General features: G+C 47.2%; 1 protein-coding gene across 2 annotated transcripts in view; it reads right to left on the reverse strand.

The window, feature by feature from the left end:
- KCNN2 (potassium calcium-activated channel subfamily N member 2) overlaps positions 1 to 17,439 on the reverse strand; it is a 102,856-nt gene that overhangs the window by 47,847 nt on the left and 37,570 nt on the right. For both annotated transcript variants that reach the window (XM_056848543.1, XM_056848544.1), the window contains one exon: positions 365 to 506. In XM_056848543.1, coding sequence (XP_056704521.1) covers positions 365 to 506 — 142 coding nt within the window. The remainder of the gene's footprint in view (positions 1 to 364; positions 507 to 17,439) is intronic.

The raw sequence follows: 17,439 nt of genomic DNA on the forward strand, positions 1-17,439 counted from the left end.
ACTGGTGGCGAAGAAGGACCTGGCAACCCTATTTGCATAGGTATAGTAACAGCGCTCCTTCAGTTTCCTTCAGAAGTAAATCTATGCAGTTCCTGCTAGGAAGCTTACAGTGCAGAGTCCTAAACAGAGCTGCACCCTTCTAAGCCCACTGACTTCAATAGGCTTAGAAGGGTGTAACTCTGCTTAATATTGCCGTTAAGAGTTTCAGCCCACATAACATACAACTGATAGAAAATTTCATGAAAAATTTTATATTAATAACACGCGATCCATTCACAAACCATTCTGAAAATGAATTAAACTCACAAGAAATGTGGAAATGAAAGCTATTATTTCAATTAAATTAGAAACCAGAGCCACTCACCATTATTCCAGTAAGCAAGCAGACTCCCTTCCCACAGTATGTATTAGGTACCATATCACCATATCCAATTGAAAGAAAAGTTATTGAAATCAACCACATTGCTCCAAGGAAGTTGCTAGTAACATCCTGTTGATCATGATACCTGAAAAAATATATAATTACTTTATTAGCAGTGCTTTTCTTAGTATCTTTTCCCCTTTATATTTGAACAAAATGCTTACATGCACATGCAGCAAGGGGATTCTTGCATCCTGTTATGTCCGCAGATCTGCAGGCATCTGCCTGCCAAATACACCCTTGTTGCTGTCAAGGTTGAAAACACTGTTTATCTATTGGAGAGGAGAGGGAAAACTGGACCTTGGATTACATAGAAATCAAAACATGAGAATTTACCTCTGCCTAATTAATTTCAGCTTCATCTGTAATTTGTATAGTTTTTCCAGTTAACTGTAAACAAAATTCATGTCATCATTTAAACCACAAGGAATACAATGGGCGGAATAGATCAGGGAAGTTAACAAAGGACATCTCACAGAACTATTGCTGGTATTAATGTAGCCAGCCCAAACAATAGCAATTTCTAAAACACACACACACACACACACACAAAATATATTTTACATTAGGCCACACTAACAGCACAATTACTACATCAGTTCTGCACATTTCACTTGAGAAAATATCTTAATTATCAGTGGTCTTTAGACGGTATTAGCAACATACCATTTTGTGGCTTTTTTCCTCAGCCATAAGGCAAGGCAGTGCCAGAAACAATTCATTATAAATTATTCTAAATTACTCAACATTAATGTACTAATGTTGGGTCCAAATGTGCCCTCACAAACACTCCTGCTCTGGGGGAAGTAATAATCCCCTCCAATGCCTTAGACAACCTGGACTACATTTCCCAGAGTGCCAGAAAGAACATCCAAGGAGACAGGGCTAATGGAGAGGTGGGGAGAAAACAGATTCTCTTCTCAGTGAACTCCCTACCTAATCTGGGAAAGGAGATAAAATGAAGATGATTTATAACAAATATAAAAAATATGTAAGTTTTTTAAAATGAAAATAAAGTTTTTCGGTATGCATGTCCCTAATATATGCTTAATTAATTTCTTACTAATTACCACATTAGTACATAAAATTAAGCATATGCTTAATTTTTAAAACCTGAAACAGAACCTGTACACTTTGGAGCGGAACAGTGAGTTTGATTTGGCACTATGAAATCTCTAACAGTTGCCCACAACTCAGTGAATCTAATTTCTTTAGCTAAATTGGACTATAGCTCAGTTTATATATGTTTCCTTTTACATGCTCCTGAAAAACTGTAAAGTCCAGACATCTCAAGATATCCTAAGTGAAATCCTATTAATATGGTTGCCAGATCCCTCTTCACCACCAGAGGGAGATTTTTGGAGCGGAGCCTGAGGAGAGCAGGGTTTGGGGAGGGGAGGGACTTCAATGCCATAGAGTCTAATTGCCAAAGCGGCCATTTTTCTCCAGGTGATCTGATCTCTATCGGCTGGAGATCAGTTGAATTAGCAAGAAATCTCCTGCTACTACCTGGCAGTTGGCAACCCTACCTATTAAACTGAAAAGAATGTCCAATGGACTGGGATCTAAGCTTAAACTAGGGATGCCTCTTTTGAACTACAGAAGAATTCGGTTAACTCTACAATGGAGGAATAGAACAGTGGAGACACAGCATCTTTCATCTTTGTTAGCTTTATGCAAATTCAAACACAGATGAGACAACAGGCTTCATTCAAAATACCTACTGTTAAGCTTTAATAGTTAATGAAATGTTATGACAGCTGCAGAGGTAGGCTTGGCTTTTAAATTCTCTATTGAATCTTCTGAACAAGCAGAACAGGCAGTTGTATATATATGCTTCAGCACATAATGTGGGTCAGCTTTATTACAAGGAACACCTCAGGCAAGTTAGAAAACTTCAGTATGAAATCAGATCTTGTCTGTTGCCTCGTGGCCAAGGCTAGTAATGATACAGCCAATTGCAATGATGATTTGACAATAGCAAAACATACATAAGGCCACCTGGTAATTTCAACATGGGCCATTCAGCAGAGATCAGGTAGTCTTCTCAAGACATTGCTATGTAAATATAATGGGTTGGAAGTGATTCTGGTCTGATACAAATCTTCTTATGTAGTTCATACACCTAACCATATGCAAAGTCTAGATGGTACCACATCTCAACCGGCGGCATTCCTAAAGGCAAAGCACCTACTTGAAACAAACATGCTTTAAAAACGGTAAGAAATCAATTAATATAATATTGTATCAGCTGCACATTGAGCTGTAACAAAAGTCTGAACTACAAATGCCTATATTTTGTAATAGTTATCTGTCCAATAGTAAATTGAGAAAAAAGACATACTTTCCAGGGGTCAGAATGGAGTACAGGAACCGAAAGACATGTAGCAAATATCTGTGTTCTTTCCTTTAGCAGTAATTAGGATGTAACCCATAATAATTAATAAAAACAGACCGTACAGAATGCATTCTATTGGGTGTTACAGTTGGTCTCTTTCCTCATAAAAAGTAGTTTTGTGCCACCTTAAATATTAACAAATTTATTGCAGCATACAGAATTACTGGAGTAGGGCGTATGTGGTTCTGTTTCACCTCATTCTGTCTTTAGAAAAGCCTTTGAAAACCAGTTAGGCCAAGAGGGACTAACTGGTTCACTTTATGCCAATAAAGGTATTGACTGATTGACTGAGGAACTGGTTCACCTGGCAGAGATGGGGCAGAGTGAGAAAAAGCTTATTTGGCAGCAAGCTAGTAGCAGCTTAGTTCCATCTGGACTAAGCTTGTCTTCCTTGCCTGGCTGGGCAGGGCCAGAGTTGTGCTGTTGGGCATGAGCCAAACAGTAAACGCCAATGATATCTTGGTTTTTAGCCTGGGGCCTTTATTAGATAGGACCAGCCCAAGAGCTATTTGTTTAAAAATATATATTTCAATAGAAATTGAGCTCAATATGAAAAATCCCTGTCTTTGGAACTCAAAAGAAACCTGAAGAGAAAATCTAAATGAGAATGCCTATGTAGGTACAAAGTTCTATACCGGGGGGGTGAAGATTATAATGCATATTGGCCCTTGACTGTCAACAAATATATATACTCCAACACTTCACAAATGAAAACAGGGATGTTCCTGGGGATGAATAGGTGAGATTAAGGGTGTATTCAGGTACTGTGGTCTGGCAGATAATGGTAGGCCAACATAATCCATACTCAAATATGCTTCAAGCATAAAGCAGGTGCTAAAACTGCAGGCAACCATATCTCTAGAACACAAAATACTGAGGCAAGTCAAATACTAGGGTTGCCAACCTCCAGGTACTAGCTGGAGATCTCCTGCTATTACAACCGATCTCCAGCTGATAGAGATCAGTTCACCTGGAGAAAATGGCCGGTTTGGCAATTGGACTCAATGGCATTGAAGTCCCTCCCCTCCCCAAACCCCGCTCTCCTCAGGCTTCGCCTCAAAAACCTCCCGCCAGTGGTGAAGAGGGACCTGGCAACCCTATCAAATACATATATGCATTAGGCCACACGTTCAGGACAATGTTCCAATTTTGCAGTTGAATAACACTGAAGCACACAAGATCAGTCACTACTAGGGTTGCTGGTTGGAAAACTGCTGGAGATTTGGGGGTGGTGCCTGGGAATGGCAGGATTTGGGGAGGGGAGGGGGGACCTCAGCAGGGTAAAGTGCCGTAGAGTACACACTCGAAGGAGAAGAAGAGTTGGTTTTTATATGCCAACTTTCTCTCCCACTTAAGGAAGACTCAAACTGGCTTACAATCACTTTCCCTTCCCCACAACAGACACCCTGTGAGGTAGGTGAGGCTGAGAGAGCTCTATCAGAGCTGTGACTTGCCCAAGGTCACCCAGCTGGCTTCATGCATGGGAATAGGGAAACCAACCCAGTTCACCAGATTAGCCTCCGCCGCTCATGTGGAGGAGTGGGGAATCAAACCCGGTTCTCCAGAACAGAGTCCACCGCTCTAAAGCAGCCATTTGCTTCTGAACTGATCTCTGTCATCAGTTGTAATTGTAGGAGATTTCCAACACACACACACACACACACACACACACCCTGGGAGGTTGACAGCTACATTTGTAGTGTGGATTTCTTAGGTAGAAATAATTTCTACTTCTGAACATATGCAGAGAATTTTCCCTTCATCACTAAGCAACTCCCCCCACCCTGAATAAGTAAAGTCAACAGTGATTGAATATTTCCCTTGCAGATTTCATCTTCAGCACTTTTCTAAATACAGACTGCCTGACCAGCAAGCTACATGAAAAGAACTCATCTAGTCATGTACAGAACAATCCAATCCATTCATTTCCCCTCCATCTACTCGAAGCACTTCAGTAGCAGAGGTCTCCCTCCAAGTTCTTCCTGTTCCTTGTGACTGGAAGTGACAGCCCCGGACTTAACCAGGGCTGCTTTGAGGCCAGGGGGCTTGGGGATGAGGGGAAGGGGGTGCTTGCTCGCTTCCCTTGCAGTGGCTGGCAGGTGATGCCTTGCGAGCCCTGGCTCCAAATCGGGGACAATAAGCCTTGCTTGTGATGCATAATCAGGGCCGTAGGTAAATATACTGCACGCACAAGAAAAATAAAATAAATGTAGAGTTGTTGCTTTAAATCAGGATGATTTGCGGGTGGGATTCTCCCACGCCAGACAACACTCTGAAAAACAGAATGTCCCTACTGAAATGGATGTGTTGGAGAGTATACACTCAACGTACTTAAATTCCACAGAAGCATTTTAATGTTTAACACAAATCTATTACTTGGTAACTGGAATAAAAAAAGATTCTGCTCCTTCTCATGCTGAAATTAGTGGTTCTGCCACTGGCTTCAATAAGGATGGAATCACTCATAAAAGTCCTGGTGATTTATATTTTGCAAGGCAATTGTCCAGATTCCTTTGCTGTCCTAGGCTGGTAGAAGAAACTGTAACTGAAGTGCTCCTTGCCCTAATATGGCTCAAATACTCATACTCTGACTCTCAGCATTATTTTTGTTCACAATAGTGTCTGTATTGAGTGATGTATCCCACTTAGATGGTTACAATAGCTGCCTGTTATCTGAACACAATTGCTACCCATCAGTTCTGCCCTGACAGCTGTTTCACATTCATCTTAATGCCAACAAGTAAAAAAGAATTAAATGTTACATCCTTGCTACTTTGTGTAGAGTTGCCTGTTTCAGTTTAGCCCATTCAACACTGATAATCTCTTTTTTTTAAAAAAAATCCACAACCTGGCACTTTACTCTCCTAAATAACACAAACAAAACTTATTATGGGGATTAATATTCTGAAATAATGAAGGAAAGGGTTTTCAGAAACATTTTCAAACCAGCCTGATCTTACTAAAGTATAGTCCTGTTAAACATTATACAGTTTGACTAACAATAGCTAAAACTACACCGCCCACTAAATCTGAAGCTTGTCAATTTGACACTGAGTGGAGTAACTAGCTATTAGACATATCCCAAAATAATAAATCTTCTGTCTTTTTGTTAAGTCCGCGTGGGGAGGACACACGAGGTCGAGACGGAGTTCCAACAACAACACAGCTTTATTGATTTCAGCAATAACAGATGGAACTGGGGAACTAGACAACCTGGCCCTGCTTATATGCTCCCCTGGTCCCAGGTGGCCGCTCCCCCCCTGATCCGTGATAGGGGGAAAACAACCCCCAGGTCACCAATAGCATGACCTGGCTTAGGGCCAATAGGATGTGTTGGCTGTGGCCAATCATGCGAGCAGGGCTTAGGATCCTTCGCCCGGGACTCAAGCTCCTGGGCTTCCTTCGCTATGGTCTTAACTGATGCCCATACATTACACCCCTCCCCCCTAAGTCCAGACACTCACGAGCACACAAAGTCTTTCAGGTGGCGGGGTCGTGTTCGTAACCGCTGCGAGCTACGCGGTACCGGAACTGGTGTTGTGGGTGGTGGGGCCGCGTCTGTGGCAGCAGTCGGCCCGGGTTCGCAGGAGGTGGGAGAAACGGCTTCCAGGAGCTCTCTGTGCATGCCGGCAGACAGGCGCTCCTCGCTCGGCTCGCTCTCCCCTGGTGCGGCTTGTTCCGGTACTCTGGGAAGCTCTGGAGCTTCTGTGGCAGTGGCGCGGTCGGGCTCGTCAGCCAGTCGGCGGCGCAGCTGATCGATGTGTCGCCGGAGGACTCGACCCTCGGGGGTGGCAACCCGGTAGGATACTGGGCCGGTTGCGTCCTGCACGGTAGCCGGAATCCAGGCTGGGCCCATTCCATAGTTACGGGCATAGACGGGGGCATCCTGCTCTACGACCCGTGGGGTTGCTGGTTCTTCTTGGTGGCGAGGGCGTTCTGGCGCAAGGTCGGGGTGTAGCCGGTCAAGTGGCGTTTTTGGCCGGCGGCCCATGAGGAGCTCCGCGGGGCTTTTTCCGGTGGTGGAGTTGGGCGTGGTGTGCTGGTACAGGAGGAATTCTGCCAGCCCCCTGTCCCAGTCGTTGCGCTCAATGCGCCGCATCGCTTCCTTGGTCGTGCGGACCATTCTCTCTGCCTGTCCGTTAGTGGCAGGGTGGAACGGGGCCGAGGTCGTGTGGCGGATTCCATTTTTGGCCAGGAACTCTTGGAACTCCGCGGACGTAAATTGGGCCCCATTGTCGGAGACCACCGTGTCTGGCAACCCATGGGTGGCAAAAAGCTTCCGCAGTTCTCGAACCACCACTCGCGAGGTCATAGAGCATACATCAGAAACCTCCAGCCACTTGGAGTAGGAGTTCACCACGATCAGGAAAGTTTTGCCCTGGAACGGGCCGGCAAAGTCGATGTGGAGGCGGGACCAGGGCTTGTGGGTGGACTCCCAATGGTGGGTCGGGGCTCGCGGCATCTCGGGCCGCGACTCTTGGCACGGCTGGCAGCGGCTCACCCACTCTTCCACAGCAGCGTCTATGCCCGGCCACCACACATAGCTCCTCGCCAGGGCCTTCATGCGCACTATGCCTGGGTGGCAGGCATGCAGGGCGTCCAGGACCTTGGTGCGCAGTTTGGCTGGAACCACGACGCGGTTCCCCCAGAGCAGACACCCCTTGTTCAGCGAGAGTTCATGCTGCCGCGTGAAAAAGGGCTTGAATTCGCCCTCCGGCCTGGCCGCCGGCCACCCCTTCCCCACCCAGTTCAAAACGCGGGCGAGGGTGCGGTCCTTCGCAGTGTGAGCCGCAATGTCCGAGGCATGCAAAGGCGGTTCAGGCAGGGTCTCCAGCAGCATGACGTTGTAGGCCGGGGACGGGTCCGGGTCGGAGTCCTTGAGCGGCAAACGGCTGAGTGCGTCGGCGTTCGCGATGCTGGACCCGGGGCGGTGTAGTAGCCGGAAGTCGTAGGCGTTGAGAAAAATCGACCACCGGAGCATGCGGGGGGACAGGATTTGTGGTGTCTGACAATCCGGCACGAACAACCCCAAAAGTGGCTTGTGGTCGGTGATGATGGAGAAGGGGCGGCCATAAACGTAGTCGTGGAACTTCTTCACGCCGGCCACGACGGCAAGCGCCTCCCGGTCGATTTGCGCGTAGTTCCTCTCTGCAGTGGAGAGGGTCCGGGAGTAGAAGGCAATTGGGGCCTCCCGACCGCCTGGCAGCTGGTGGCTCAGAACCGCTCCGACACCGTAGGGCGAGGCATCGCATGTTAACACAACGGGAAGCTTCTCATCAAAATGGACGAGCAAGCTGGAGGGAGACAGGAGGGCTTTGGTAGCCTCGAACGCCCGTTGATGCGACTTACCCCACGCCCACGGGGAGGATTTGTCCAAGAGCCGGTGGAGCGGCTCGGCAACCGACGCCTTGTTAGGGAGGAAGGCGTGGTAAAAGTTCAGCAGGCCGAGGAACGACTGGAGCTCCTGTTTGCTTTGGGGCGGCGGGGCGTTGTGGATCGCCTTGATCTTGTCGGGCGTGGGATGGATGCCCTCTGCGTCGATCAAGTAGCCCAGGAACTCCACCTGCGGCAGGCCCAGCTGGCACTTCTCTCGCTTGACCGTCAACCCGGCATCTCGGAAACAGCGGAGCACCCGGCGGACGCGATCCAGGAGCTCGTCCTCGGAGCTTGCGGCAATCAAGACATCATCGAAGTACGGGACGACACCAGGCAAGCCCTTCAGGAGGTCTTCCATCAAATTCTGGAAGATGCCCGGGGCCGTGCTGACCCCGAACTGTAGGCGCGTCACCCGGAAGGCACCCCGGTGAGTGACAATCGTCTGCGCCTTGGCCGACTCGGGGTCCACGGGCAGCTGCTGATAAACCTGAGCGAGGTCCAGTTTGGCAAACACCTGACCCCCAGCAAGGGAGGCCAGGAGGTGGCTGACAACGGGCACGGGGTAGGCGTGCGGCCGCAGCGCAGTATTAATAGTACATTTGTAGTCCGCGCAGATGCGGACGTCCCCGTTGGGCTTGAGCGGCGTCACAATTGGGGTCTCCCAGGGGGCGTTGGGGACCGGTACCAGTACCCCCTGAGCGACGAGACGGTCAAGCTCCGCGTCGATCCGGGGCTTGAGGGCGAAGGGGACGCGGCGAGGCTTGAGGCGGATGGGCGCAGCGGCGGGGTCGACGTGCAGGCGGACCGGCGGCCCCTTGTAGCACCCCAATGGGCCCTTCCACACGTCCTCGAACTCCGCCCAAACGTAGTCGAGGGCGGCCTGGCTGATGTGGTGGATGCCGCCGATGTGAAGGCCGAGCGCCGGAAACCAGTCGAGGCCCAGGAGGCTCGCGCGAGGCCCCTCGACCACGATGAGGCGGAGGCGCCCGGAACGGGCCCGGAATTGAACGGGCACGCGGGCCTCCCCCCGGACCGGCACCCGGCGCCGCTGATAGTCCCAAATGGTGACGCGGGATGGTCGCAGCTCGGGGAGGGAGGCAGAGCGACGGCCCAGGTCGCGGTACGTGTCCATCGATATAATGGAGAGAGCCGACCCGGAGTCCACTTCCATCTCGCAAGGCGCACCGCCGATCTTGACGACGATGGCGACCTTGTCTGCCCCGTGCACCTTGTGGAGGGAGACGCTGTGCAGCTTGGTATCGCGGCGACCCCGGCGGCCGCTGGTGGGCTCGTCAGCGTCCAAGTCGTGGGTGGGGCGCGGGGCGTTGTCTTTCCTAGCTGGGCGCGAGGACCGACCCTTCGGTGCCGAGCGACAGACTTTGGCAATGTGGCCGACCCTGCCGCAAGCCCGGCAAGATGCGTCGCGGAACCGGCAGGAGCGGCGGTCGTGTCGCTCGCCACAGCTCGCGCAAGGTCGGTCTGTGGTGCCCCGAGCCCGGCGCCCCCGAGAGGCCCCGCGGTCGCTCAGTTTGTGAGCCTCGTCCTCGTCGCTGGAGGCTGCGTCGCTGGCGCTCTCGTGGTGGACTGGAACCGGATCGCGGGGAATTGGTGTGGCCCGGTCACCCAGACGCCCGGGCCGGGCGGAGGATTCGGCCGCGGTGGCTTCCTCGATGGCTGCGGTCAGCATGAGGTCCTTCTTGGCGAGGAGCCGGCGCCGCAACTTGTCGCTCAGCAGGCCAAACACGAAGCGGTCGCACAGCCGGTCGTTGAGGTCTGGGAACTCGCAGGAACGGGCGGCCGTGCGTAGAGCGGCGATGTATGCAGCTGCAGATTCCCCTGGCCCCTGGTCCCGCAGGTGAAACGCCAAGCGGCGAGTGGCCCGAGTTGGCTGGGGGTTGAAATGGCTCCCCAGCGCCACCATGATCACCGGAAATGGCGTCGCCTCCAGTTCGGCGGGAGCCAGCAGGGACTGAGCGAGGTCGAAAGTCTGGGCCCCGCACACGCTGAGGAAGGCGGAGCGCTTCTTCCCAACATCGGTGATATCGTTGGCATCGAGGTAGAAGGCCAGCCGGCTCGCGTAGCTCTTCCAGCCGCCCGGTTTGGTGGGGTCGAATTCTTCCAGAGACCCCCGGGTAGCCATGTCAGCGAAGTGTTGCGTCTCAGGTGTGTCGTAGTGAATTCAGCAAGGGCAAGCCGGACTGCCTACCGGGCACCGTGAAGTCGCGGCGACTCACAGGAGATTTCAGCGAGAGTGATTTCGGTAGCAAGCCGGACTGCCTACCAGCCTTCGTCGCCACTGTTAAGTCCGCGTGGGGAGGACACACGAGGTCGAGACGGAGTTCCAACAACAACACAGCTTTATTGATTTCAGCAATAACAGATGGAACTGGGGAACTAGACAACCTGGCCCTGCTTATATGCTCCCCTGGTCCCAGGTGGCCGCTCCCCCCCTGATCCGTGATAGGGGGAAAACAACCCCCAGGTCACCAATAGCATGACCTGGCTTAGGGCCAATAGGATGTGTTGGCTGTGGCCAATCATGCGAGCAGGGCTTAGGATCCTTCGCCCGGGACTCAAGCTCCTGGGCTTCCTTCGCTATGGTCTTAACTGATGCCCATACATTACACTTTTCATTCCTAATTTTAAATAACAGGTAGTGTAGGGTGGCTTATCCCTACCATCACCACAATACACTGAAGATTTTGTACTTTGCCTTTAATTTGTCCTGTTTTTAAATGAAAAAAGCAAAAACATAACAAATTTGAAGGACTGTCTGATGTAAACCTCACTAAACACAAATCTTTGACTGTTGTCAAAGAGCTTTAGATCTGTGAAAGGGCTTTAGATCTGGCACCTTGATGTCCAATTCTTGGAAATGTTGCATATGCTCCCTGTTAGGTGAGAAAGCAGTTGCGTTCCTCTCTTATTTACCATGCAGATATCACCACCTGTAATCCAAGCACTCTGCATGGATGACTTGTGCAAATGAGTGGGGATCATGTGGTATCTTCATGGTGCAGTGGGAAGGATACGATTGTTCCTTCACCATGCAAATATTCTCACCAGTTCAGTGAATGTGTAAAGTGGGTAGGTGCCATTAGGATAAGAATAAGAAGAGTTTGTTTTTATATGCTGACTTTCTCTACCACTTAAGGCAGAATCAAACCGGCTTACAATCACCTTCACTTCCCCTCCCCACAACAGACACTCTGGGAGGTCGGTGGGGCTGAGAGAGTGTGACTTGCCCAAGGTCACCCAGCTGGCTTCATGTGTAGGAGTGGGGAAACAAATCCAGTTCACCAGGTTAGCATCTGCCACTCATGTGGAGGAGTGGGGAATCAAACCCGTTTCTCCAGATCAAAGTCCACTACTCCAAACCACCGCTCTTAATCACTACACCACGCTGGCACTCTGGCTATGAATGTAAAGCAAAACAAGCAAAATATCAGAACAACACTAGATGCTAAAAAGGCATCCCTGATATGTAAACTAATATACAGCATTTCTAAATAAACTGAAAAAACTAACCAGGAGTGGAATAATCATGTTATATGAGATATTATTCAAAGACTGGATTCTTTATTGGAGCCCAGTCTGCAATGTTCACAAAGGAAATGTACAGGATCATTAATCACAAGTACAAACTGCAGTTTTGTATGCCACCATTCAATCCATACTAGGAAGGTTTTCAGTGGCATTCCACACTGCTTTGATCTCATGTCATACTATTAAAACAGCCTATTCAATCCAGGCAGAGGACAAAAGAGCAATGATTTTTCTGTGGAATACATAAATTTTGGACTTTAGGCACAGAATCACCTTTATGTTCTGTACTATTATGCTTCGTTTTCCATAGCAAGGAGATTTACAATTCAGTGTTAAGTAGAAACAAACCCTTCTAAGTCCATTGAAGTCAAGAGCCAAATTTACTGAGACACAAAGAGATCTGTAACTGGATCTTCCCAGCATTTTAGAGAGACAAACGGCAGCTACACAGGATCCCAGTTCACACTGGAAGCAGGAAGTACGGCTGCGATACTGAAGTATTGGGGGATAGGGACAAGCATGATAACTGTTGTATTATTTACCAATTGTTTTGCCACCTCCTCTTAACTACCTAAAAACAGGTCTGGAGAAAAATGTCCTGTCCCTTTAATAAAGGCTCAATATTTGGAAAAGAGCAGGTGAACCTTTTCATGGCATGAAAGTAAATATCACTTGGCAAATGACACCCCATTAAGCCTCTGCTAAAGAGACAGGATATTTTTTTCTCCAGGTAGATAGCAACTTTAAAAAATCTCTTTACCTGACACTAGTCATGCCAGGATTTGCTCAGGCTTCCCCCCCCCCAATAATACCAAAGTTTTTCTGCATCTGCTGCTCTGCATCTTTTCACTTAATGTTTAAGCAGAGGTTTCTGTGTAGCAGGTTGTTTTTCTCCAGGTTGCCAGGTGCCCCCTGGCAACCAGTGGGAGGTGGGGGGGGGTCTTACTGGTAGCTGGGAGGCCTAGCCTGGTGTTTCAGCAATATCACTTCTGGCGCGCACCGGAGTGGTGTCATCGCATCGGCCCCACCATGGGGATGCTTTGGTATTTAGGCAAAAGCTCTATGGTTCAACCCGTTTTCCCATAGTTATTTTTGCTTAAATCCTAGTGTTCTGCATTGCTGGTGATGCAATGACGTCCATGTTGCTGGCAGACGTCACTGAGATGATAGGCTAGGCCTCCCCTGCTGCCAGTAAGTTTTTCTGCTGGCTAGCTGATTGGTGGTGGGGGATCCCTGCCCCTGGCAAGGGACCTGGCAACGCTATTTTTCTCCCAAGTCTTCAACCCTTGACAGTATTGAATTTAGTTCCATTAGCAAAAGTTTATACAATTTATTTTTTGACGGAAGAGGGAGAGGGGGAAGTCAATTTATTGTTAATTTGGTAGTACTAGTTGTTTTTTAGTATTATTGCTATTCTTTAATACTGGATATTGTTTTGTATGTTGATGTGTCAAATAAGAAAATAAAAAAAATATTTAAAAAAAGATAATGTGCTAATGAGGGTGTGGTATGTTAATGTGGAACCATTGTATCCTGAAGTGATCTGTTAGTGATCAGCTGCTGGTGAAATGTCAGGAAAGAAAATACCAAGACCACGGTCACACAGCCCAGATAACCTACAAGAACAAATGTCCATAGTAATAATGCAGTCCTAAACATATTGAGTATCTCCCAACAACATGCAATAATATAATTTTAAGATTTTGTCTGCACTAGCAGCTGAGTTAGAAGCAACAGGCAGGCAGCCAGAATTGGCAGGCGTGCTACTGCACATGCATGCATACATGCCTTTCCTGGTTTCTTGAGCCACAGGAATTTTGTTCCCCTAGTTCTTCCGTCTTGCAAGCTAAAGATAGCTAAACTGCAGTCAGTGTGAGACCTTCATACAGATATTTTGCCTTGCCAATACAGAAATAATATTTTAAAGCTTGAAGAGAAACCAAGAACTTCCCAAGAACCTGTGATGATTGAAAATGACCTAAGGACTAAACCTATACATTGAATCTTCAGTCTGGTTTGTTCCAGCCAGATTGTTGTAATATACATTGTATACAGTAGGATAGATTGTTTAGGTTGTTAGTTTCAGTTAGTGTATAGTTGTGACTTGATGTTATATGTTGTAGCGATTTATATAAATATTTGCACTTTGTATCGCTCCTGTGCTGATTTCCAAACCCTCCAGGTACATGCACAGTGGTGTCTTTTTTCTTTCCAACCTCCAGGTAGTAGCAGAAGATCTCCTGCTATTACAACTAATCTCCAGCTGATAGGGATCAGTTCCTCTGGAGAAAATAGCCACCTTTGGCCATTGGACTCTATGACATTGAAACCCCTCTCCTCCTCAAACCCCGCCCTCATCAGGCTCCGCCCCCCCAAAACCTCCCGACGATAGTGAAGAGGGACCTGGCAACCCTACGTCTAGGTGATACCAGCGATCTCTAGAGAGGCATGATATCACTTCTGGGTTGTCCAAGGCATCAGGCTGTCACTGACAGTCGGTCCTCCTATGTTCCCATCCCCCAGTCTTCTACTAGTTGCCCAGCAACCCTGAACTAAGCAGGTTTAGAAAAATATTTCAGACATTCTATGTCAGAATTGTATGTTGTCTGGAAGAAAGCTTGATTAGCAGTGCATTCCTAAAAAGACCCTTCAAAGTCCTTTGAAGTCAGTGGGCTTAGAGGAATGTTTAGGGCTGCCGTGTAATCTAGTTACTTGTATAACTAGTGCATGGCATTTATTTACATGTTCCCTGACGTACAGGATACTTTATATGTCACAAACCCACATTGTTAAAAAATCATATTTACAAAGGAATGAACCTCTGGAGAACAAGTTCAAGTACATTAGGTCTTTCGTGGTTTCAAAGCAAAGTAAGCACGGATCAGTAAATTAACTTAAATATATTTTGTCCAATTTGGGGAAAAACATTTTTCCCTGTTGTTCCTTAAAAAGGAACTTCTGGACAAATCATTAATTCCTGTTCTCAAATATAAAAGATTAGCAAACCCCTCCTTCCTGAGCCAGGAAAGCCACATTCTCTTGCTTAGCGGTCTTGACTTTCAGGCAAGCACTGTCATGAGAAGTAAGAAAAGACCCTGAGCTTCTCAGGAGTGACTCCTTGGAAGTGCTACCTGTTGAACCATTCTCCTAACTGAATACAGCATTATAAAAATTATTTAGAACATTTATCTGTTATGTCTTCAGAGACCTGCTTGAGGTAGCTCATAAGTAAAAACAATACACAGATAAAATAATAAAAACAACAAACAAAAATGTCAACATAAAACCAGGCATAAACAAAGAATGAAGGAGGCAGTTTTGGGATGGATGATGGCTAACAAACTGAAACTTAATCCCAACAAAACATTGGAACCACCCATCCACTCCAGTACTCCAGAGACCCTGTTTCAGGTGCCCCCACCATCTGAGTCTAGATGGCACTAATACTTTGGAACTTCACAGGGAGATTCATCTTTCTCTATTATTGTCTCCAACAAGTGGGTGAAGACTTTTTTGTTTTGTTTGGTATACTCCCAATAATTGTTAATGGCCCCCCTCCTTGCTTGTGCTGTTATGTGTGTTTGTGAGTTTATATGTTTTTACTGAATTGTTTATTTTATAAATTATGTTAAATGCTTTTTTTAATGTAAAATTTTTTAATGTTTTGATGTTTGCCACCTTCAGGACCCACCCCCCACCCCACAGTTTCATGAACAAAAGGGCTCCCTCTGATTTTTAAAAAGATGCTTCCTGCATCTGCTGTTGACTGCATGGAACAAGAGTTGGCCCAGGGAAGCTCAGACACAACTGACCAAAAAATAGCATGTAGTTTGACCCTGAGAGTTACCTCTTTTCCAGGACTGAAGGAACAAGGGGTTCAAGAAGAGGTCCAAGCTTCTTGAGCATCTTTAAATAAATTGTTTTATCTATTCTCTTATGCAAATATATCCATATTTCTGTACAGAAGCCTGATAATGCATGATATTCTTTGATTGGAGTACATTTCAGTCAATCTCTAATGTACTAAAATTACAGGGAAAATTCCGTCTGATGTAATGGTATATTGTTCCTTTTTAAAATGGAAAAATCATAAATCTTTTAGGTCAATTAAATATCCCAGTAAGAAAAACAGAACGTCAAGCTTTAGCCTAACTATACTTTTAACATATATTGTGGATAATACAGGAGTGCCATATTTACCTTGAGTCTTTTAAAGAAATAAGTTTTAAAATGTTTTCATTTTTTAAAATCCCACATAAGCTTTCAATCCCCATGTAAAATGACACCTGAAAGCAGTCAGATAGCTATTCAAGCTCTCATGTTAGAGTGCTCCAAATAACCTTGTATTTTAAAGTGTTCTGGAATCTTATTATCCACCTCACTACAATGAATTGGCATCATGGTTGTAACATTCTGATAGTGTAGAAGTCGACAGGATTAGACAGGAGAAACTCTGCATTGGGTTGTACTGCAAGCCAGCTTTACTGCTAGAATGCTAGTGTGTTGTATCTTCCTTCCATCTCCTGCCACTATAGTTACAAAGGTTTCCCCTATGCAACTGGGGCCGACTGGCCACTTAGTTTACAGGGAAAGTTCCCAGTGGACCACTACCATGAAAAGCCACTGCCAGCACTGCAGATCTGAACCCCAGTAGTTCTGGCAGCACTGTAGGGACCACTCAGTTACCTGGCCAGTAACGCCTAGGGATGGGACCTAGGGATCCCAAGGTGGGACCCAGGATTACTGCTCCTCTCCAGACAACAGAGATCCATTCCCCTGGAGAAAATGGATGCATTGGAGGGTGGACTCTATGGTGTTGAACCCCACAGAGGTCACTGTCCTCCCCAGGCTCCATCCCCATATCTCCAGGAGTTTCCCAACCTGGATCTGGCAACCCTACCCCCCATCCCCCACCGATGGCCAGGGGGACCGGCAACCCTACATGAGTGTAGGTTCACACATTGTTGCCTCCACAGGAAATTGGAGGATGTTCTGCCTGGCTTGCTCCTGGGCCATTTGAACTTCCCAGTCCAGTCCTGCATGCAAGAGCTACACCTGCACAGAAATTTCTAACCCTTTCCCACCGCCCATAGCAAAAAACCAGTGATTCGAAGGCTAGTTTTATCCCATTTTTTTGCTTACACAGATCACTAATGACTTGACTCTGAGGACTCTGCATAAGCACAGAGTTTGTGCAGCACAGGTCTTACAGTTGTTGTGGAGTAATGTCTGAAATTGTCAGAGGATTGCCAGGATGTTGGGTACTGTGTTATTTCACTGTCTTTTTAAAAATGTATGATATCTTTTCCAAGATTTTTTCACCAGAGAACAGCTCTGAGAGCTGGCAAAAGGCAATTGGGCAGCACAGCCAAATCATTATAGCTGGAACTTTTCAGCATCAAGCCCATTAGATTTTCATTTTGCTACGGTTAGTGTAATTGATTCATCTACTGAACCATACCACACAATAAATTATGAAATAGGGATCACTTTGCAATTCTTTGCAACTACTGCCAAAACCACTTCATCAGCATCTGTGTTTTGGAACCATAAAGTTGTGTGACTACCATGAACAGAAGTACTGTAATGGTGGTCATCATGAAGACTGATTTGAGGTCTGAAAGTACTTAATCCAGCCGCACAAAGACTGGCAGCAGATACTTGAGTTGTCAGTGTAGGATTCCTGTGATTTTCTGTT

Source organism: Euleptes europaea, chromosome 4 (genome assembly GCF_029931775.1).
Source record: "Euleptes europaea isolate rEulEur1 chromosome 4, rEulEur1.hap1, whole genome shotgun sequence".
Lineage (NCBI taxonomy): Eukaryota > Metazoa > Chordata > Lepidosauria > Squamata > Sphaerodactylidae > Euleptes > Euleptes europaea.